The sequence below is a fragment of the Halichoeres trimaculatus genome, unplaced genomic scaffold (assembly GCF_033239565.1).
Source record: "Halichoeres trimaculatus isolate MK-OKI-2021-1 unplaced genomic scaffold, fHalTri1.1 fHalTri1_scaffold_4, whole genome shotgun sequence".
Taxonomy (NCBI): domain Eukaryota; kingdom Metazoa; phylum Chordata; class Actinopteri; order Labriformes; family Labridae; genus Halichoeres; species Halichoeres trimaculatus.
Window position 1 is genome coordinate 17,762,956 of NW_027437182.1, and position 24,004 is coordinate 17,786,959.

Genomic DNA, 24,004 nt, shown 5'->3' on the forward strand with positions numbered 1-24,004 from the left:
ATTGGAAAAATGAAAACGTTTGATAATCTCTGAATCAGAAATCATGAATGTTCATTGTCGATAAATTACTCCTGACAGTCGTCATGGCCAGTCGTTATGCTGTCTTGTGGTAAGGTCAGGTTGCCCTGTCAGCTCTCAGTTCTTGTGTGCCCATTTACACATTAACTATGCAACTTGGCATTGGAGCCTCAGGTTCACTTAGACCTCTGCACGTGCAGGTTTAAGAGGAAAATGCTCCAGGATTTTTTTATGAATTACATAACAGTGATTGACACAGTGAATTGAACATCAAAAGCTCTACTGCCAGCAGTAAAATGACGGTCTTTGAAGAAAAAAAGCTTTCAGAGTGTAGTGGTGGTGAACATGTGTATCTTAATCCTGGGGGTTGGGCTTGTTGCGTTGCCCAGGGAGATGAGTTATTGTTTTTGAAGTTCCTAGAAGTAAAATAGACAATTTCAATGGAGCAATTAATGTCAGAAATATATTTAGGATTGTGTGCAATAAGTTGGAACTTGGAAGTGTTAATAAAATAATAAAAGTGTTAATTTCAGGCTTCATTGATTTGAAGCAGTTGATGTTGTTGAGTTAAGCCAGCTGAGCAGGTGGTACACAAAAGAGTAGACAAAAACTGTCAAATCTCCTTCAACATTCTTCAAATTGTGGTGAGGATTCTGAAGGTCCAAAATGTGCAAAAGTCTTTTTGACAGAATTATCTAGGGCAGGGTCTTGGTTGCAACCAGCTTAACATATTTTGATATTTCTCTTCCTAGCACATTTTTTTAATCCTCTTCTTGAATAACTTGAACAATTTTATGGTCATGGATACACAATCTCTTCTACAAGCTCTGGGTCTGACAAGGGTCACCCCTCCCATTTGGACATGACTCCAAAAACAAGGGCCCCAAACCACCTTAAGCAGTTTCTTTTTTCACAGAAGAGTCATAGCTTGAGCGAAACTCCATTCAGATGTCTCAGCTTCCTGTCTTATTTTTGAGGCTGCGGCCCTGCATTAAAGATAAAACAAAACAGATAATGCTGAAGTCCATGATGACATCCTTCTGCTCTCTACCCAGAGTTTATAACCTTGGGTGAGGGTTGGTACGTGGATCAGCTAGAAACTCAAAAGCTTTGCCTTCTGGGTCCTCATGCCACAGGCTGAAACAACATCTAAACTGCTGCTGATGCTGTCTCATGATCCATTTAACCCTCACTAGTGATAAAGATGTAGATATTTGAACTCTTGTCTTTGACAGAAACTTTCACTCTACCTGGGGGGAGCAATTCCTCGCAGTTCTTGAAGAGTGCCATGCCCTGAGACTCGACGATGCTAACACTTGTTCTAACTGCTTTCCATTCAACCAAATTCTGTTTGCTTATGGGAATAAAGTCTTGAAGTACATCATCTAAAAAAGAAAAAAAAAATAGCACATATCAATGTCAAAATAGCACCAGCCAGGCCTAAGTCTTGTTTTCAAAGCACTCTGGTGTAGCAGAGCAGCATTTATTTGAATGATAAATCTTAAAGTTAAGTTCATAAAGTACATTTTAAAGCATTCATTTGAGCCCCAAACCAAGACAGTTTTAAGAAATTATTGACATTACTATGAACTTGTTAATTGTCCATAGCCCCAAATAAAACCTTTCATGTTCAATTTCAGCCAGGCTCACAGATGTACACTACTGTGGACACAATCCTAAGAAACTGTAATAGAGTAACTTTAGATTTTTTTTTTTTTCAATTTAACACTAATATGTGCTAGATATTAATGTGCTGATTTGTTAACCCTGACTCTCCGTTTAGCTGTTTTGAAGCCAACAGGAAAAACACATGTAAGCTTTTTTCTCTGTTCCTTTTATCCCAGGCAGTGTAATGGTAGGGACTAAAATACACCATTCACTCAGACCTGGATAAACAATAAAGACAAAGACTGCCAACTCCATGCAGAGACAAGAATGACTTTGTGGTACAGCATCAGACAAGAGGACTTAAAAAAGCATAACATCTAATTGCAATCCAGATGTCGATAAAATATTTAGTATGACCTCTTAGCCGACTTTTGGTTTGAGTTTTAAGCATGGGAGTCTTCTTCAGGACAAAAGATAAAAAAAAAGGATTTGAGGCAGATTGGTGCTTGTATGATAAACTGTTACTTACAATTTATCAAAAAAACCATATGATATAGTGGCTTATGTAATTTCCATCTTATCAGAACACCCATGTATGATACCAGTGTGTGTGTGTGTGTGTGTGTGTGTGTGTGTGTGTGTGTGTGTGTGTGTGTGTGTGTGTGTGTGTGTGTGTGTGTGTGTGTGTGTGTTTCTACATATAGTCCCTTAGGCTAATCTGATGAAGCTAAGTTGTGTTACCCTCATTCAGTCTCATCTTTCACTATTCTTGCTGTCTGGCTTCAGAGCATTGTCTTTCACAGAAGAAGCTTCCAATGGGATTTATGTAAGTAGGTTTGCCTATAGCAGTTTGGATCCTGCCTGATTAAATATGAACACATATCTTACTATACTTAAAACTACCTTCTCTTACTTACGTCGGCTGCCTTCAGATGTAACTTGTACTGTGTAATTCAGTTTGACTGAAAAGAGAAACAACACTTGGATCATTGTAAGAGGTGAAAAAGTCTGATACATTTTTCCTGAAGCCTTTGGGTTATAGGTGCTGTTTTACGAGTGATAATTTAGAGACTTACAAATACAAACTCTGTTTTTTCAACACACAAGTCCCCGTTCAAAGATATGAATCCAGATTTACAGCCACGAATGATATTTAACCAAAACAGCACAATAGAACAGTCTCAAAGGAATTTGCAGAAACTAAGTTGACAAACAAAATATGATTTACAGGTTGTAAATTTGTGGCAGAAAAACAATTTAATTTTTTGAGACAGAACTCACATTGCATAGATACAGGTACAGAATAGAGAATTTGCACTGACGTCATGGTTTGGGTAGTTACCCACATGCACGGCTGTATATTGAAGTTACACAAGTGTAAAGAATGAATGAACAGAGATAGAAATGCACTGTCAAATATGATTTCCAAGATTTCTTATCTGCTAACAAATGATGAAAAATGAACAGAGCACAAGAAGGCTTATTGAGAAGGACTCGACCAGCACGCTGTTGTGAGAAACTACAGCTGATGGGCAGGAATAAGTTAGCATCAACTTCATGGAAACATGACAAACCCACCATGTCCTTTTAAGATTTTGTTGACTACCTTGTTTGTACTTGTAACCCACAACTAACTCTTCTTCTCCATGAACTTAAAGTGTGTGAGACTGTGCCCTGTGACGTAAGGTCAATCAGAAGTTTGTTTGGTGTTCCGTTTTTAATTGCCTAAAACACAAGCCATGCATACTGGTTGAACCTCATATTGTTTCTTTGCACCACAGTCAAGACTCCACAAGGCAGTCACCTCAACATAATTGTGTCTGTATGAACTATTTGGCCTGGTATTTTTTTATCTTTTTATTTATTTTTGTTTACTCACAAAACTCTGAAGCAAAGTTTTCAAGAAAACTTAAGTTTTTGTGTTGTTGAATGAACTGATGCACTTGGTCTTTAAATAGAATGAAGCAACTAACATTGAGCAAAAACAAGAAAGTCCATTCATAATTACAAGAAATAATCTTTTGCAAACAAATTTGTACCAACTAAAATAAAACATTCAAAAGCCTTATTCACAGTACACTTCTCATTTGAAGAAAACAAAAAAATGAGATGATCAGATCTCTGGCTCCCCCTGCTGTACAAAAACGTAAATTTTACCCAGCTGCTGGATTTTAGGCCTGTCAAAACTAACGGAGTTTTGAGAAGAAAATATTGAATCCTTCCAAATTTGCATCCTGTTTAAAGCACAGAGTTTTACATGCATCAATACATTTTTTTTATAATTAACAGCCAAAACAAGAGAAAAACTGATAATATGAAGATGTGCATTGGGAGTTTATATTACAGCCTTTTTTTCTTTAAAGTATCTGATTTATTAAATACATTTCCTGAAACCCAAAAAAATATTCCATTAAACCTTAAAAAAAAGTTAGATCTTGATATCCAAGATTTTCAGTCATGCACACAGAAATCAGCAAGAGCTGAGTATAAGATATAAAGCAAAGTTATTTTGGTGATTTACCTCTTGGTGTGCAGTGGTGGATATGCAACCTCTTTCACATTAGTATACTTAATCTCCATTGTTACTAAAAGCATATCAATAACAGCTTATTTTAATAATTGTTGTAGATTAAAGTCTGTGAGTCTCTGCCTCTTGCAGAGGCCTGAGGATGACCTCCCTCCTGTAGGAGAAGCGTGTTAGTTTGACCCTGTGAGACATCCTCTCCCTGGTCTGCAGAAGGCGGTACAGAGATAAAGTGAATTTAGCAAGCACAAGGGTGCAGGTGACCTCCACCAGCAGCAGGGCTGTGTAGAATATCATCTGAGATCTGCACTGCTGGGCTTTGCTTCTGTACGGACCCTCGTACGGACCCTCGTACAGACCCTCGTAGGATGGTGTTGGACCCGGTGGGGATGGAACCACTGGACAGGTAAAAAATACCGAACTGGTTGGGTGAGGTGGAGTTGGTAGTTTGGTGGTCACTGGCTGGGTAGTCCTGGGGGTGATGGTAGTTGTCATGCTGGTTGTTGGTGCTGTAGTTGTCAGGGTAGAAGTGGTTGTAGCTGGTTTTATGGTGGTGCAGGTGGTTGTTGTAGCTGGCAAAGTGGTTAGTGTTGTGGTAGTAGAAAGGATAATGGTGGTTGATTGTGTAGTTGTAGGAGGTGCAGTGGTGGTGGGTGGTCTAGTGGTGGTGTGTGCAGTACTGGTTAGGACAGTGGTTGTTGGTTCCATAGTTGAAAGTGTTGTGGTTTGCAAAGCTGATGTTGTTGGGAGAGATGTTCTAGTAGTAAGGATGGTGGTTGTTGCTTCAGTGGTTGGGATTGTTGTTGTGGTTGGTGTTGTCGTGAGAACTGTTGTGGTTGTTAGGAGGGTTGTTGTTGGTGTGGTAGTCGGTGGTGCTGTGGTTGTTAATTGAGTTGTTGTAATGGTTGTGGTTGTTGGAGTGGTTGTTGTCAGTGGAGTTGTCGTGATGGTCGTTGTTGTCATTGGGGTTGTTGTCAATGGAGTTGTTGTCAATGGAGTTGTTGTCATGGTTGTTGTCACTGGAGTTGTTGTCATGGTTGTTGTTGTCACTGGAGTTGTTGTCACTGGAGTTGTTGTCATGGTTGTTGTTGTCACTGGAGTTGTTGTCATGGTTGTTGTTGTCACTGGAGTTGTTGTCATGGTTGTTGTTGTCACTGGAGTTGTTGTCATCGTTGTTGTTGTCACTGGAGTTGTTGTGATGGTTGTTGTCATTGGAGTTGTTGTCATGGTTGTGGTTGTTGGAATAACCGTGGAGAGGCAAACCAGCTGCTCCTCTGTCACTGATGTGACTTCCTGTCCTTTCAGATCCTCTGGGTACTCACACAGGACAGGACTCTTAACCTTGTCTGCGTTTCGCTTCATCCAATCATGCAGACCAATCAGATTACAGTCACAGCGCAGAGGGTTGTCATTAAGATAGAGTTTCTTTAGTTTCGTCAAAGGCTCAAATATACTCCATGGAAGTGTCTCTAGCTTGTTGTGGGCTAGCTTAAGCGTGGTCAGCATTTGGAGCTTTTCAAACACATCCTGTTCAAGCAAATCAATCATGTTGTTCTGAAGATTCAGCTCTGTGAGCTTCTCAGGGCCTTCAAAGTACTCCGAATGCAACGTGGTAAAAAGATTTCCGGACAGATCTAGCTTCTTGAGCTTTTTCAGACTGCTGAATAATCCTCTGGGAAGAGAGCTGAGGTTGTTTTGGCTAAGACTTAGCTCAGTTAGTTTGGGCAGTTCTCCAAACAACACAGGCGGCAGACTAGTTAGTTGATTCCTATGAAGTGTCAAAGTTTTTAGCAATGGGAAGCCAACAAAAAATCCCTCTGGTAATTGAGTCAGAAGATTGCTATCTAAATAAATCCTAATTAGTTTTTCTTTAAATGGAAATAAATTTGGTGACAGTTCTGTAATTCTGTTTCCATACAGGCCAATTTCTATTAAATTTGGCAAATTCAAAAAAATGTTTTCAGGAATGGCGGTGAGCTGATTCTCATACAGACGTAATGTCTGTAGTTTTGTAAGCTTTGAAAACCAGTCGGCAGATACAGCAGACAGATTATTTTTAGCTAGATGGAGGACTAATAGGTTTTCAAGATCATCAAAGACCCCGTCTTCAATCACATGGATCTCGTTTCCGTGTAGCATGAGATTTTTGACTTTCTTGAGGCCTTCAAACAAGCCTCTATCCAGACGCTGCAGCTTGTTTTGCATTAAAACAATCTTCTCAAGGTTGAAGAGGTCTTTAAAGACACCCACAGGGATTGATGTTAGAGGAGAGTTGGAGATCTCAATATGCGTGAGGTTAACCAAGCCTGTAAAAGCCTCAGGTCCAACATATGTTGTGTTTGTGTTAATGAATTCCACCTTTGTAAGAAAGGGGAGTTCAGAAAATGCTCCATTGGGGATTATTTTAATCCGGCTTTCCAAAAAAAAAACTTCTGTCACTCCAGCTCTAAGGTTGCGTGGGATCTCTGTGGCAGTTGAACTGAAAACAAACTGGTTTTCAGCGCATTTGTCCTTCCTGTCACATTCTTTGTTTTCAGTGATTGAGATCTCAAACAGCAGAGAAAAATAAAGGATGATGGTCACTCCTCTTGACATTGCTATAATAAAGATAGAATATGATAATTTTTTTTACTTCAATTAGAACATTAACATTAATCCATATACAAATTAGAAGTAGTTTGATAAATGTTACTGTTTGTGATAGTATACGAGTGATCAAGTATTAGTCACACCATAACATGCTTTGCTATTTTTCTTTCCTAAAATCTGATATGACTTTAAAATTTGAAAAACAAAATAAACACATGCCTACCGTATTATTTCCTGACAGGGGATGAGATCATTGCAGGGAAGCGTAAGGAACAAACTCTGTCTCATTAGCTATCTTGAGCATCAGTGTTTACAACCAGCTTCGACTGTGTTGCATTCCATGTGAGGTGGGGTGTAACACACGTCTGCAGCTCCAGATAAGAGCAATATTTCAGCCAGTTACCAAACGGCCCTGTAGCAAGATTGTTTATTTCAGTCCCTGACATTTTAACTGCAACTACACACTCTTTCAGAATTAAGAGTTAAAGCATTAAAGCTTTCAACAAATGTCTATCAGTCTCACTTTGTACAAATGATATAGTTGTTTTCATTTTAGAATTTAAAGATGATTTAGCAGCCACTTCCACCATCATGTGGAAAGAATGTGAGCTAAGTGCAGCTCGAACATTCATCATTGGGGCACATACTTTAGTTAATCTCTGTAGTATGTAAACATTTTGTCATTTTGTAGATTGCACCTGCTCCTACATGGAGGAAAATAAGGGCTGGCTACACTTGTGTACATGCCTTTCCTTTCTTTTTTGTGCTTCTGTCTGTAATTTGTTGATTATGTTTTGATTATATTTCCTACCATTAGACTATTCTGGAAACAATCAGACCCACTTTACAACATTTGGGATTCGTTTGTTTTGTCTGCTGTCTGTCATGCAGTGCAAGTAAAGGGTGTGATTATAGGGTCATAGCTGGAGGATCAAAACGTTGTACCAACTTCTCTCCAGTAGATGGCAGTCTTTTGTCATTTTCCAAAAAGTTGTCATTAATGAAGTGAAAAGCTGAGTTTACAACAGTGCTTAATATAAATTAATGTTTTATTACAATCCTTTCAAAAAGAAAGATTCCTACAGTGCAACAATTAAGGAAGTCAGTTTAGCTGATGCAGAGCACCCTGTTTGTATTGGGACCGATTTTAGTGGACTCACTGTGCTTTTTTGTTTGGGCTTTTTACTCTTTTTTATTTATTTATTTATTTTTTTTACTGCTTGATAACCTGTTTTGATTCTCTATGAAAAAGGTCCTTTCAATCCAAGCATTGAATGTTGATTGCTTTAATGCAGGAAAATGTTATTTTGTAAATTTAATTTCAACCATTCATCACCTTATAAGTCAGGATTAAGCTTTTTTCTATTTTGCTTTTCTTTCTTTTACAGTCTGGATCTAAAAACAGCTTTGGTTTTAAAAGCTCATATCTGTATCGACACACTGTACAGGGGAAGGATTTTTTTTTGGAACTCTTCATTTTGGACCTGATATTGACCTTGAGAGTTTTAAGACCTGCCTTAACGCCACCTCCTTACCTTTTCCTAACTTGAAACAACATTAGGTCGACGTAGTATTTTTTACTATTGCACCCTCTAAGGGTAGGTTTCTTAACTGTATCACAAAAGACATGTGACTTCACGCAGACCACACCCATACATCATACAGCGTATGGTTAAGAGCCCTCTGGTGGACAAGGAAGCCTCTGCTCATTTCATCCTGTACACTTGTTTTAAGTCGTAAAATATCTCATTTGCTTTTTTTAAACACTCTGGGGTAAATATTCAAAGAAGCTGTTTCTTCAGTGTGTGATCAAACATCAGGTCTGACCATAGACTGCATATAGAGTGGACAGTGTTGCTCCGGCATTTATCATTGTACGGTTTTGAAGCCAAAATTCCCCCCGTCACAGGTGCAGCCATTGGTAGCAGTTGCAGCCAGAGTCTGCGCAGTAGAGACGATGAGGGATTCTGGTAGAATCTGAGTGGAGCTGGGTGACAAAAAAAAAAAAAAAAAAATCTCTTTCGAGAGTCTAATCACTTCTTGACTCTACCTCCTGACATATTTAACAATCCCCAAAAATAGTACACGAGAATGGCAGCTGTTAATCATTGTTAAACGTTATGTAAAGCCTTGTTTTAACCTAGTATAACTACTGAAAACGAAACTTTATAGAAAAAAGAGGACTTGAATACAAGGCAGTCAAATGTTATCTTCAAATCACCACAACAATTGGACGTGAGAAACATTTCTATGAGGAGTATTAATTATTTAAAGTTTGACCACAGCCCATCTGGAATGACTAGAAAGCCGTTTTTTTAAACCTATACTGCAGCCAGCCACCAGGGGGAGCAGTTTTTGTGGAGCCCTCACTGCTATTTCTGTCTTTTATAAACATTTCAAAAATCTTTATGTGCAAAAAAAAACAAAAACAAAAAAAAAACAGGACAACCTACTATCAAATTTATGCAGACTGAGGTTTGCCTGTAACTCACTATGTCCATCAACACAGTGTAAGAATGCTCCAACTAAAATAGTCCATTTATTCAAATTACAGTAGCATTTAAGAATGCAAACCAAAAGATGATCATTCATCAGCAAAGTTAAAAGGGCACTTTGGGTTTTGCATGGAAAGAAGTTTTGCAAAACAGTGTCAAACAGTTGCCTAAATGTATTATTGTTAGCAAAATAAAAGCCATTGTCAAACTGCAGTTATTCATACAAAAAGAGCTGAGGGAATACAGGCTTTATGTCCTCAGAGGGAGAACTCTGTTTCAGGGATCTGAGGTTACATTCAACAACATTACCAGATTACAAGATAGCAGGGCAGCTATTTTTTACATCTAAAACCTTTGATATCTGTTCTGTTTTTACAACACACATGAAAACAATACTGAATGGTACATGTATCAACACAAACCAAAGCTAATTATTTCAAATCTGTGCTTGTTTTATCTATCTGGCATGTCTGAATGGAGCTGAAATGGTTACTATTGTTGCTTTTGAAGATCTAAAATCATTTCTATGGTCCAAACTTCATTCCAGACTGCTGATGCTGGGAAGTCTGGTCTACAGCACAGAGTTCTTATTTCTGCGGCTTAAATCTCCCCTGCCTTTCTTATTCCGCCCCCAGCACAAGCAGCAGATGAGGACTGTGCTGATGATGACAGTGGCCACGACTGCAATGATGATGAGGATGATTGAAGTGTCATGAGAAACAGCACCATCCCCACCTTGTCCACCACTGCTGCTTGTAGCCTCCTCGAAACTTGAGGTGGGGTTGGATTTAACAGCAGGTGAGGAGGTGCTCTGTCTAAATGGAGGCGTGTGAGGTTTCCTTCTCCTCTCTGTTGATGTCATCACAGGCTTCTCCGTCGAGCCAAGAGAAATCAAGTTCTCGTCCTCCAGCAGGGTGATGATCTCACCGCTCAGACTGAACGGTGTTTCACAGACCACCAGAGTTTGGTTGGTTTTTGATGGATTCTGTTTCAGCCAGTTTCTAAGTGGAATGATGTCTTTGTCACACCTCCAGGGGTTTTGCTGTAAGAGGACCTCTTGTGCTACATTCAGGGAATTCAGGCTCTCCTGTGGCAGGTTGGAAAGAGAGTTATTTTTCAAGTCTATCTGTCCCAGGTGGCTCAGGCCCTGGAGGAAACCTGAAGGAAGGGAGGTGATAAAGTTGTGCTCTAAGGAAATGTTGACCAGATTTGGCAGACCTTGGAAAGTTCCAGCTTGGAGGTTTTTGAGCAGATTAGTGTGAAGTGAAACCTCTCCAAGCTGTTCCAGACCTCTGAAAGCCCCTGGAGATACATGGCTAATCTGGTTTCGACTGAGCACCAGGAGACGGAGTTTGGTCAGGTTCCTGAATGTTTCGTCTTCCACCCGACTCAGCTTGTTGTCATACAGCCACAATTCCTGCAAAGCCATGGGCCCAAATACCCCTGGTCTCAGACTCTCAAGGTGATTTTCATACAGGGAGATCTGGGAAAGAAGTGGCAGGTTCAAGAAGATGCCTTGTGGGAGTGTCGTGAGTCTGTTGTTGGAAAGGAACAGCTTCTGAAGTCTCAGAGTCTTGGAGAACAGGTCAGGGTGGAGATGAGTGATCTGGTTGTCATGAAGAGACAATTCCTCTAGGTTTCCAAGATCATCTAAAATGCCGACAGGGAGCTCCTGTAGTGAGTTTCTATTGAGGCGTAATGTCTTTAGTTTGGAGAGAGCCTTGAACGTCTCTCGAGATAGTTGACTGATTGCGTTTCCAGAAAGTGACAGGTACTGCACCTCAGTGATAGGGTGAAAAGTGTCCACGGGAACAGAAGTGAACTGGTTCCTACTGAGGTCGAGGAGTTTCAACCCAAGCAGTGGTGAGAACCAGCCAGGCCGGAGGACCAGAAGTTTGTTGCTTTTCAGATTAAGGGACTCCAGCTTTTGGAGATTCATGAACAGGGTATCAGGGAGATCTTGCAGTACAGTGCCAGTAAACCCCAAGGCGCCGATGTTTTGAGTGGCATCAAGTGTGCCAGGGCGCACCTCCCTCAGTCCAGTGTCTTTGACTACAAAGAGGCTGAGGGCGTTGGAGAAGTCAGTCAGGTCTTCGGGCTTCAGGGAGGAGAAGCTGCAGTTGGAGAGGTACAGAGCAGCGGTGGATGAGGGAACTGGGCTGGGGAAGTCTGAGAGGCCATTGCAAAAGATTTTGGTAGCTTGACACAGACATCCATCTGGACACGCCCAAACCACGGAGTGAAGGGAACAGAGAAGTAAAAGCACAGGAAGAGTCCAGGGCTGGTCCATGTTGTCTGTAAGACAAAAGTAACAGCCCAGTCACTGTTAGGGTTATGGCTGAAATGATAACTAAAATACACCATTACTTCTTGGAATACCACTCTTTAAGAAGATTGTCTAATCCTAAAAGAAGTGTATTTTTTCTTTGTTTGCCAGGGAGAAAATTCATGAAGGTGTGCAAATGCATGAGTAGTTCTTTAGTGACCAGGGTGTATCAGGGTGCAGAGAGAGCTTTTCCAGGAAGTATCTTTGCAAGAAGAAAAACCTGAAAGGAGCTCAGCCTCAGTTAGTTCTTTTTTCACTTTTTACCAATTTCTTTTCTTTAACTTCTTCTCTATTATGTTTTTTCTGTCTCTCTTTCTGTTTACTCTTTCTGCCTTTCTTTCTGTTTTTTTTTTCATTTTCCTCATTTCTTTCCCCCAACGTTGTGATAGTAAAACATTTTAAAAGTATTGATTCATAGACAAACCCAAAGGGCTGGGCTTTGCGTGGGTTCATGCTAGCACCTATGCTGCTGCGTAAAAAGAAAGAAAGGGAGATAGAAGTTGGCAAGTCTAAGTAATGATTCAGATAAAATTAATTCAAAAATCCAACCTAACATTTAATTAGCAGTTGTAAAAAGTAAAGCGGATGTTAACGTAGAATTTGTGTTGAATTTGTGGTTAAAAATGAGCTATTATTGCAAAAGAACTTCTGCAAACATCAGCTATGTGATCTGAATAATAACCATTCCCAGTCTCGACCACAGAAATAGAAGAGACGGGTCCCTCTGCTGAAAGAACAGCCAACAAAGGTTTTCTCTGCACTTTAAATCACTACCATAGGAAGGCATTTTTCTTGGAGGCAGCTCTAATTAGTTACAGTCCTTACAAGCTGCAGCATCAGCATTACCCTGTTTACCCAAAAGGAGACGTTTTCATTGATGTAGAGTCATGCTCAGTTACTTGTCGGCAGGCTGGGTTGATACTTCACTGTCTTTGTTTGGCATCAACATCATTGAACTGAATTTCTCTGCTTTAAACATATGACCAAAAAGTAGGAAGGTTCCTTGAGGAAAAAAATTGTCTAAGTACAAAGAAACCCCCTTTCAGTTGTGGACAGGGTGTCTGTTGTTTTGCCAAAAGTAAACAATAAATGTGTTGTCTCTACAAAACATTTCAATATGCAGAAGGCTTGCACATGTTAAGGCTGTGCTCACTGTTTGTAGCGGTGCAGGAGGAGCCAAACATGAGGCTGTGCCAACTTACTGATCCAGTTCTCCAAACAGGCTGCTTCAAATTTATGCAACTCAAGGTTGGCAGGCATGAGTAGTTCTTTAGTGACCGAGGTGTATTAGGGTGCAGAGAGAGTTTTTCCAAGGAAGTAACTTTCTAAAGAGAAAACCTCTGAAATAAGCTCAGTCTTAGTTGTTTCTTTATCTTGTTTTTCTTCTTCCCTTTCCCTTTCTTCTCTGTGTCTTTCTTTTAATTTAAACATTTGTTTCTTTTGTCTTGAAATTTTTGTTGTTTTCTTTTTTAATCTCTTTCATTTTTCTTCTTTCTGTTTATGTTTATGTAATGTTGTATTTGTGTATTTATTTCTTTACATTTTGTCTTGGAATTTTTTTTTCTATCTCTTTCTGATTCTTGATTGATTTTTGCTTTTTTTGTCTTTAATTTTATCTTTAACCATGTCTTCTTTCTTTTATCTTTTTACTTAACTTATTTCCTTTTTATTTTTTCACATTTATTTTTTATTTTTCGTTAATTTAGTCTCTTTCCTTTTTGCTTGTCTTAAATCTTTTTCTTTCTTTCTTTCTTTCTTTCTTTCTTTCTTTCTTTCTTTCTTTCTTTCTTTCTTTCTTTCTTTCTTTCTTTCTGTCTATATTATGTTTTGACACCCCCACCCGTCCTCAAACCCATTTTTAAACATGTCCTGGTAGCCCACTGCTGCTGCTGTTATTTCAGTACCTCTATTGTAGTGTTTGTTTTCATTCAAGCCATGGGATAGGCGATTCATACTGTGAAAAGTTATGATCAAAAATCTTTCCATGCTCATTAAATAACACTGACCATCTGCAAGTTTAATAAATGAGTCTTTTTTTTTTCATCCCTACCAGATCTTCCAATTTACTTGTACTCAAAGCTTACTATAACTCTCTTTCATGTTTCTCCCCATGAGGTTTTATGGGGCAGCTCCCTCTGGTTTAACTGTCAGAACCACTTCCCTCTTCCTGACTTCGGTGAATCTGGAGGGCAAGAGCCTGGGGTCACATTAAAGTCAAGGATGTGTTTTAGATTAAGCCACTACAGGAAACTAAATGTCAGCTTTCTGTTGAGCAATGTGTTAATTCAACGAAGTTCCCCTTTAAAGGTAAAAGTTTAAAAGTTCATGTAAAACAATATCAGCAAAACCACTTTCAGGTCAATGAAGCAGCTTTAATGGCTTTTTGAGATACAATGCATTCAACAATCTAAAAAAAATCCCCATGCAATATAAATTTAAAACCTGACAGCTAAATCATGTTTCCTCTCTGGTTAAACCTCCAACTCTAACCTAAACCACCGTCTGCTCTCGACTGGAACAGGCTGGAATAGTCTACAGCAGTGTCATGACTAAAGCATTTCCAGTTCACCAATAATTGGTCTGATTTTTTTCCCCTTTGCCTCAGCTGAAGGATCAGCACTTTGTCTGACTGAACTAACAGAGTGGAACTGTACTGCCATCGAACAGTCACAAAGCCAAGAAGTCAAGCTTTGTTTTCTACAAAACGTCAGTAACATCTATCGCAAATACAGTGCTAACACTCAAGTGATCCAGTTAAATAACAGGAAAAAATATAACTTTGATTGCGTGATTCTTTGCAAATAACAAAAAACCTGTATGTTTTCCATGCACAACTAAACTCAATATAAGATAAATCATCAAGAAGAATTATATTTAAAGAAATGTTTTCTAAACTAACATTGATTACTTGTGAGTTGTTCATTAAACCTTCCTTCCACACCAGCCCTGACATCTATGTATCAAAAAAAGAATCAATCAGCTCTGTGTTAACCAGGCTGCTCTGCAGAACTTACCTCCCATGGTGGCAGATGAATGAGTGAACCGTGACAGAGAGTTGGTGCAGTTATCTTATATGCACATCCTCACTTCCTCACCAGCCTTACAAATCCTCTGATGAAAGTTCCCAGCACAGTCTGAACTCTCACACCATCACATTTTCCTGCTCTTCGTCATCACTCGATTCCCTTTACCATTCTATTTTTTAGATTTGCCCTTAGCTCATGAAGTCTGCAGCCTCTCTTTCTCTGGGGTTTTAGTGTCCCGGCTGCTCCCCCGGCCCCTTCTCTGCCTTCCACACGCTCACGCTCACATTTTTGCTAAATGTGGTGGTGGGGGATCAAGCACAGGGGAAGCCCCACCCTTTGGGTGTCTGTGCTTGTTGAATGCATGTAAAGGGATATGAGAGCTTTGCCTCCATATGTTCATGTGTTTTTAGTTGTATAATTACATGTTTGGATCTACTTCCACCAAAAAGAGGTGAGTATGTGTCAGGGGTTTTGATTTATGTAGTCAAAACCAACAGAGTTTTGTGCCTTTTGTTTGTAACTCTGATTTATACTTGCCATCTCTTTTTAGCAAACAGCTGCACATATCTGTGGTATGACATCTGGGTTTTAGTTGCACAGCTTTTGGATGTTCACACCAAAATCATATGATCGGGCATTACAGATTACAAGACTATTCAAACTATAAGATTTAACTGAAAACATTTGTTACACCCTGTTGTGTTGCAGAATTTAATCATTTTTAAAGGTGTGTGATTGCCATCAGTATGAACAATAGAGCCTGCAAGTCTGCGAAAATGACTGAACAGATCTTTTTTGTGCAAACCCAGATGAAAACATGAGAATATGAGAACATATAAAAACATTATGTGGATTTTTTTTAACTTAGTCAAAATATCCAAAGTGTCAAACACTGCAAAAGTGAAGCACATCAGATATTAAACACAGTGTCTGAGCGTTCCTAATCCTCCACCTGTTGATATAAACTCTGCTTGCTTCAGTTTTTTGGCAGTTTGTTCATCAATAAATAAGTCAAAGATGTTGAGTAAGCAGTGTTCTGCTGCATTTAACATTCCTTTGCCGTCACAACCCAATCCATCTGCTCTGTAATGAAACACACCTCCTCCCCACCACAGAGCGCTGATAGTGAGGGTGGAGTTAACGTATAGACAGTCAGTCAGGGATGTGCACAAAACTTGGGCTGGAAACACTTTTGCCCTGTCTGTCAGGTGACGATCAAGTCCAGCTGCAACGACAGGAGGCAGATAAGAACCAAAGATAAAAGATGACAGCACAGCGTCACTGCATCTGTTCAAATCACCATCTTGGATGCAACTTGATACCAAGCAAGACAGCCATACTTCTAAAAGAAACCACTGAGTTTGTAGCTGTTAAATGGAGAGGGATTCAGAAAATGCTAACCTTGATTATATTATTCTACCTTTTTATTGTGGTGCAGGCAAATGTCAGGGATAAGAATGTCCGCAAACAGTGGTGTGCAAAGAGGGGGGCATGGGGGGCGCATTTGAGTAACCCAAGTGCCCTAAAGTGCTGTCTCTACACTCAAACTGTTCATTAGCTGTTCAAAAGTTTAATACCATAGCCTTAAAAAGTCAAAATCTTCACAGTTATCTGACTTTAATGTTATATTTATTCAGGCATAATCACATTTACCTGAAGAATTCAACAAATTAGTTGGAGAGAGCTGGCATTGTTGGAACGACTATATTACATCGATTCGCTACATTGTGTTTTTTAAAAGATAAAGCTGTTTGCAGCCAAGAGCCTGGCAACCCAAAGTGTGGAAAATCAGGTTAAATAAATTCATCTCTAAGATAAAAAAATGTTGGAACACAATAATATTTTTAATCTTCCACTCTTATTTTCCAAGTCTGGTCAAATATCCCTGACCCCTGCAGCATGATTTCCTCCCCACACTGTTTCTCCCTCTGTGTGTGTGTGCCAGAGTGTGTGTAGGAGGGAGATTGTGTGTATGTCTGTGCCCACTGTTGTGTGAGCTCAGCGTACTGGAAAGGCCTAATCACCCGTTGTCATGGAGATGAACTTGGGTGCTGTTCACTAATTCATGCTCTTTTGTTTGCTGTTTGTTTTAAAGTCCAATCACTTCTCCAGGAATTTGCGGCATCCATCATCTTGTTGTGAAGAATTAAAGGCTGTGAAAACTTTTTAAAGCAACATTAATTCTCCCAAAAAGTACAGCTTTAATTGATATCACCCACATATGTATCCACCCATGTGGGAACAAACTAACTCAGCTCACATGAATGAGTACTTTATATAAGGCAACTGATGTTGTAAGGATGTCTAAAAAAGGGAACCATAGGTCTTAGCACATTCTTGTGGTTTTGTCTCCTGATTGAGGCTTGTGAAATGACAGAGGCACTGTTAACGATAAGTTTCTTTTTTGTGTTATTTTGCCCTTTACCCTCTGAAAGACTCAAGGTGGCTGAATCTGTGCTTCCTGTTTTGATGGTGAAGCTCTGGGCGTTCTGTTTCCAGTATTCAAGATGTGATTCATTTTTGGGAATAACATTTTTTTTTATCATCCTTCACATTCAGATGAGATAGTCAGTAATGTGTTTTTAGGAATTAGCTGGAAAACACATTGCAGTGCCAGAATAAGCCACATGGGACAGTTTGATACTGTGTGTATTGTTTGTGTTCACCTCAATCTTAGGTGTGGCCTTAAAAATTCAAATATTTTAGTATCTAATACTTAGTACATTCAATATATTGTATTTCATTATAGGGCAATTATTTTTACTCTTCTTTTTGGAGTTAGGATTTTAGCATTTTAAACAGTAGACTTTGAATTCAATGTGTGACATGGTCTGTCTCTTTGTGCTGCCTGTTCTCATTTGTTGACTGCTCCATGTACCTTAATTGCCCCTCAGAGATTGATAAAGTTTTTTCAATTCAATTCATTTAACTGACCAGTAAGTGAGAACAGATGCTCAACAACAAAAAAAAAGCCTGAAAAAACCCCACATAACTACTGATGGGTGAGGCAGGAATTCCATCAGTATGAAAGCTTGATGATGTTTATACGCGTCTCAGCTGCAGAAAATCAAATAAACACAAAAAAGCCAAACACAGGAGGAGAATGAGAGGGTCTTAGAGGTATATCTGATGGTGATATGATTTATTCGGTGAGTTATTGGATGATTTCACAAAGGTACAGTTAGTAATGGTCTAAAATAGTGTGGCCTCCCACTGCAGAGGGAGGATTTAGCCACAAGGGGGAGACAGATGCTTACAGAATCCAGTGAACAAATAAGAAACATGAGAAAGTAACATCCCAAAAAAGCACTGCAACACATGCATCCAAGTATGTAAAGCATCATTTTTACAGGCTTGGACTTTAGGTTTGGACTTAAGTTTGAAAAGTACAAACAGTTGTGATATAGCTCTGGTCATCCTGTGGGGAGGACCACAGGAACTAATCAGACTTTGCATTGATTCTTGGTACAAATCAGATGACGTAAAACAGCCCTTATGAGCCCTCAAACTAACACACACTAAGACACTAATGTTACGTTAAGCACATGCCATGTGGGCCATACATCTACATGTTATATTAAGTGCAGGTTTGATTATCCAGTGAGTTATGAAGTGGGGTTTTAGTATTCAATGAGGGCTTTTAATTGTAAGTTTGGCTATTTATTCTGAGTCTGACCAGGTAAACATACATGTATATCAATATTTGTCCCGTTTTAACCTGTGAGAATGGAAAAACAAATGTTAAACTCTTGATGAAGGTGGTTCCCAAAAGTGGGGGTCAGAACCCACTGGGGGGTTGCAAAACATTGAAGAGAGTTATGGATTAGCTTCCAAAATCTGAAAACTATTTACAAAACTATGTACAACTGCATTATTCATCTGTTACTGTATAAAAAAAAATAATCAAAAAATTGGGAAGAAATTTGGATAAAATCATACAAACAGGAAATGTTTGATCCGTTGTCAAAATGTCTTTGTTGGCACAAGACCCCTGAGGTGACTTAGCCAGAATAATGACAGTATGTAATGTGGTGACAGATTGATTTAGGAAACAGGAGTGTGTGCTCATCTAATTTAGAAGTCTAATTTTCAATGATCAAATAAATTAAGTTACTTAATAGCAGAGGAGCTTAATTCAGTAGTTACTCTCTAAGCGAATCAACATTTAGTTGCTGAATGTGTCCCCTGATAAAGTGTGACATTGTTTGGTCTTGCCATTTTAAAAACTAAAAATGACAATCAAAATTCAAATCCCCAAATTTTGATTTTCTTTGAAATAGAATAAACATATACATCCAATGTATTCATTAAAGAAGTATGAAGTTACGAACAAGCACTTTGTAATCATGTTGGCAGTATCACCCTGCCTTAATCATGGAAGCTAGAGTTCAACATCAAATTAGTGAACTTTCTTTTTTTTTCTATCTTAAATACCCTTTTATAGTCAAAACATCAGGAAAACACCAACCGCACACAACACTTATCTTTTACACCGGAAGTGGTTTACTGGGTCCCTCCTGCAGCTGTTCTGATAACATGTTTTTTTTACCCACAAGTTTCTGCACACTCAGCCTTCAGCTGGATCATGGTATTATCGAGGCGGTACATGATGTACACAGTCACAAGAATAAGAAGCATGCCTGTAGCCACGAGAAAGACGTGAGAAAACATAAGCAGCCCTGCCAGGGTCGTATCAGAAGGCAGTGACCACACGTACACCCAGCCGTTGTGAAAATTGTGGTGAACGTAGTCCGGCCTGCTCTCAAACACCATGGTGCCATTAAATGGAGAGGACACGACATCGGTTGGAGGAGCCTTTACTAAGGGAAAAATCTCCGGCATATAAAGCATGGTGGTGAAGGTGGCCTCAGTGTTGGTCATAGCTGCAGCAGTGGTCGTAGTTGCAGGGATGGTCGTAGTTGCAGTGGTAGTGGTGGATTGAGTCTGCAGAGATGTTGTAAAGTAATTGGCTGTTGTGGCATCACAAAAGGAGAACTCCGCTTCCTGCAGAGATCCAAGGGTGCGGTTGAACTTATCCATCGGACTTTGACACCGAGTATTTTTCCTGTCAAAAACCAGACGCTCATTCTCCCTAATCCATTTGGCAATGTCTCTAATATAACAGTCACAATCCCAGGTGTTGCGACTCAGAAAAACCTCCTTCAAAGCTTTATTTGACAGGAAAATATCTCCTGGGAGAGTCTTGAGCTTGTTTTGCTGCAAATCAATTATCAAAAGCTTTTCAAGGCCCTGAAAAATGTCTTCTGGCAGGTTCTGCAGCTTGTTGTGATTTAGTCGCAGTATTTTCATTGAAGTTAGACTAGAGAAGAGCTGAGGGTGAAGATCATGGAGGTTGTTAAACGGCAATGAGAGATTCTTGAGGAAAGGGAGGCAGCAAAAGAGGTCTAAAGGCAGATCTTTCAGCTGTTTGTTCAGCCCAAAGTAAAGTTTCTGAAGTCCAGACATGTTAGCAAACAGGTTTCCAGGAACAGTGATGAGGTTAGTTTCATATAAACTAAACTCTGTCAGCAGAGGCATGTGACCCATTAGCTGGTTTGGTAGAGTAAGAAGTGGGTTCTTATGGATGGTAAGCTTTTTCAGCAGTGGCATAAAGTAGAAGCTCTTTTCTGGGATAGTTTGAAGATTGTTGTTGGACAAGTAGAGGATTCTTAAGTTCTTAAGAGGCCAAAACACCCGAGGAGAGAGGTTGCTGATCTGGTTTTGATATAATCTGAGATCCTCAAGAGCAATAAGCCCGTCAAAGATCCCAGGTTCCAGTTCCTCCAAGTCATTGTAATAGAGATACAGTACTTGAAGTCCAGTCAGACTTTGAAAAATGGTCGGTGGGAGCTTCTTAATTGAGTTCCTGCCAAGGTTCAGGTATCGGAGTTTGGTTAGTCCATCAAAAATATCAGGAGAAAGATCTTTCAGTTTGTTTTGGCCAAGGCTCAGGTCCCGCATCTTTACAAGACCTTTAAACATGTCTGGATTTAAGGTTTCCAGCCTGTTGTCATCTACAGCCAGCTGCTGGAGTTCAGTCAGTCGACTGAAAAGCTGAGCAGGAAGGGTGGAAAGGTTAGAGGATACCAGCATGATAGACATGAGCTTTGGCGTGGCATGAAAGGCCAAAGGATGGATGGTGTGTAAGGAACTTGAAGTCAGACTGAAACGGGTCAGCGGGGTTAGGTCAGCAAAGCTGTACTCGTTCAGGACCTGCACACTGGTGTGTTCAAGAATAAGCTTGGTTGTGTTTTTAGGAAAGTCCCCTGGTATTTCTGTGATGTTGTAGCCAGTACAAATGACCTCAATCCCGCATTCGCAGCTTTGTGGGCAGTTCTCAGTGCAAGTGAACCATGGCAGTTTGAGGAGTACAATTATCAGCCACAAGACGCCTGGAGAGGTCAAAAGAGTTAAAATTAGTGCTAACAATGCTCACCAATATTAAGAAGCAATAATACATCAAGATTCTGCGAGAAACTTTTATATTCAGTAGCTTCTGGTGCCCTAGGGTGGCACTGATAAATGGTAGAGCTACACATCTGCACAAAAACTGCACAATGCATGCTGTGGTAATCTTCAAACAGAAATACAATCTAAACATTTTCTTCTTTTATAGCCCTTTGGGTATCTAAAATAATCATACCAGTTAAAAAACAAAAATTTAGAAAACTAATTGTTTATTACTGAAAATCTTTAAAAAAAAAATAATCACACATTTTCTCGTGTGTGATATTTATGTAATAAAGGACTTAAAATCGGACTTGGGCGAAACAACTTAACAAGTTATACCAACCTTTGAAGTAAGGATCCATGGTTGTCTGAATGATGTGATCCTGCTGCGGTGCTTTCCTCTATATGACCATATAAACAGTTTGACACCCTCTTCATCAAGTCTTCCTGTTCTTTACTAAAGGAAAGACCGCCCTAAGATCATCTATCACCCCACTACTGGATAGGGAAGTATTGCCTCTTTAAAAAAGACAAGTGCTAAAACCTCATTGTGACGGTATTTGACTACAAATACAAATCCTGTATTAAAATCTAAAACCAGCAAAAGATTAGTGTCAAAGACTAACTTAACTTTCAACAGAATCAACTCTGAGTTGTCATTTACTTGTTTTCTTGAGCTTAAATTTCTTTAAGTGCTTTGATTTCAGGCATTTTTTTATTGTCTTTGTGCTGGTCAACATTGTTTGGCTTATAGAATACACAACTTTAATGGAAAACATCTACTTGACTCAGTGTTGTGTTTTACTGCTATTATAATGACTGACAATAAGGAATGCTTGGTCATTTCCTGTGGACTTATCTAGTCAGGACAGTCCGACCCCTTCATGCTGTGAACTGCACCAAAGCAGATAACACTGTGTCCTGTATCGTGTCAGTCAGTCAGGGTTTCTGATGCCTGCTGAGTGAGACAGCACTTACTGACTGTGTAGCTCTTAATGCCTGATAATAAAAAAGACATCAAACTTGTAACTTATCTTTTCATTTCTGCACTTTACAAATAACACTTTAAAATGCTTGATGCAGCTACAACAATTTGACGTCTAAGTCTGTGCACCTCATTTGACAAGGTTGGCCCATGGAAGTTCATGTAACTGAGAAATGCTGACACTGGCTTGTCTTCTAGCTGGTCATGAAAAAAAAATTGTTTCAGTTGAGAACTGTGGAGCTTACAGGCAATGTTTTTTTCTGACTCAACTGCTTGATTCAAAAACTTTCAGCAGATATATTCTGTATGAGGCAGTCATTTGGGGATTCAGAGACAACAAGCAGAACAGATGAAGTCAAAGGCAGAGTCAGGGCGTTCTGCTTCCAGTATTCCTGACATAAATCATTTTTAGAAACAACATATTCTATCACGCTTTGGCTTCAGACCAGATAATAAACCATGTGATTTTAGGGATTAGCCCAAAGCCCCTCTGTAGTACTGGATTAGGCCACATGGGACAGACTGTATTGATTGTGTTTACTAAAACCTAATTATGAGTCAGTTAGGGATTAAGGAACAACAAGCAGAAAAAGACGTAGTCAAACTGGTACCAAGTTTATTAACAGATTTAAAATATTATTTCACCCTAGTCCTTTTAACCACTCGAAGCACTTCTGTGTTATTTCCATGCAATTCAGCATGTGCCTGTGAGCTGGGATTTAACTGCCATTCTTTCAATTGAAATCAAACTCTCGATCTCAGTGCCTCAGATCCCACTGCATTAATATGAAATATAGAAAATAAATCAATCCTGAAATAAACCCAGTAATGGAGTGATAACATAGTTTTTCAGATAACAGTTCTTTTCATTTGATAAATGATTTTATATGTCATTTTAGCTTGATCTTACAGTTTGAACAACTTGTCATATACAAGACAAAATAATGTATAATTATCCTCTTCTTAACCTCAGTTTTACTAAGTGAGTTAAATGGATAGCTCCCATTTTTAGGTTAAACTGTATGAGTTGTATATAGCAATTATTTACACTCAGATCCCAAAACGGTGGGTAAACAAAATCTCTCAAGGAGCTGAAGTCTGAACCTTAAGTCCCCCCTGGTGGCTAATACAAGCATTAAGGACGTACAACTCATACAGCCCCACTTCAAGAAAACTGAACCACCACCAATATAATCTAAGCCTAGCAGGAATAAACCACTTCTGATGAATCTGTTGTGGCTCCTTTTTTGTCTTGGACAACAGAGTGAAAGCCCATTCATTTTGTGTGTGTCAGGTTATTTCTTAGTGGAAAAACTATTGTAATCCCTGACAACGTCATTGGCTAAAAGCAGCGTTCATCACTTTCTCTTCTGCTGCTGTAAGTGCAGTCTGGAGTGCAGACTAAATAAACTATTGTGTTAGTCGTCCTCTGTGTGAGTCACATCTTTTTTACAACAGCTTTCCCAACATTTAGACAAAGACTGTGACTCAGCTTGGTCACCATCCTCTAAAAGAGCTGCTTGAATTACCTCTGCTGAACACTAATTCATCCGTCATCACAGACCTGAAACTCGTGCCACATTCCAGCACTCAGACTCTGTCCTAAATTCACAGTTAGTTTCACTGTTGAAAATGACTGTTCTGAAGTTTAAAAAGGGATAAAGTCGGTATGAAATCTAAGAATTGTTGTTGATTGAATGTCGTTATTTAATAGGGTAGAGAAGCCGGAAATATTGTTTTTAAAATCTTGTAAGGCTCTTTTTATATTAAAAAAGGGACTCTGCTCATATGTTGTCTCTTAAATGCATAAAGAAGAAGCAGAAAACTCCACATACATATTCACATTATAATTTATTTCTTTTGTAAAATGTACAGCAATGTGTTTCTACAAGCAGTGGCAGATGAAATGTCTCAGGGCAGTGGTGCAAAACAAATCATGTAATGCACAAGTCTGCCACAAGAGGAAGACAAAAGCTCTAGCAG

At 39.3% G+C, this 24,004-nt stretch overlaps 3 protein-coding genes across 3 annotated transcripts; all 3 read right to left on the minus strand.

The window, feature by feature from the left end:
• Positions 1-2,938: 2,938 nt before the first annotated feature.
• LOC141788961 (uncharacterized) lies at positions 2,939-7,066 on the minus strand. Its single transcript, XM_074668182.1, has 2 exons — positions 6,963-7,066; positions 2,939-6,747 (listed from the first exon to the last, which is right to left on the minus strand). The coding sequence occupies exon 2, from the start codon at positions 6,743-6,745 to the stop codon at positions 4,256-4,258; it is 2,490 nt and encodes an 829-aa protein (XP_074524283.1). The 5' UTR covers positions 6,746-6,747; positions 6,963-7,066; the 3' UTR covers positions 2,939-4,255.
• A 2,197-nt stretch (positions 7,067-9,263) lies between these two features.
• lrrc15 (leucine rich repeat containing 15) lies at positions 9,264-14,866 on the minus strand. The gene is made up of 2 exons (XM_074668184.1): positions 14,575-14,866; positions 9,264-11,529 (listed from the first exon to the last, which is right to left on the minus strand). The coding sequence occupies exons 1-2, from the start codon at positions 14,579-14,581 to the stop codon at positions 9,806-9,808; spliced, it is 1,731 nt and encodes a 576-aa protein (XP_074524285.1). The 5' UTR covers positions 14,582-14,866; the 3' UTR covers positions 9,264-9,805.
• Positions 14,867-17,727: 2,861 nt separating this feature from the next.
• Positions 17,728-21,447, minus strand: LOC141788962 (uncharacterized). The gene is made up of 2 exons (XM_074668183.1): positions 21,380-21,447; positions 17,728-20,978 (listed from the first exon to the last, which is right to left on the minus strand). The coding sequence occupies exons 1-2, from the start codon at positions 21,396-21,398 to the stop codon at positions 19,132-19,134; spliced, it is 1,866 nt and encodes a 621-aa protein (XP_074524284.1). The 5' UTR covers positions 21,399-21,447; the 3' UTR covers positions 17,728-19,131.
• Between the last annotated feature and the right edge of the window lie 2,557 nt (positions 21,448-24,004).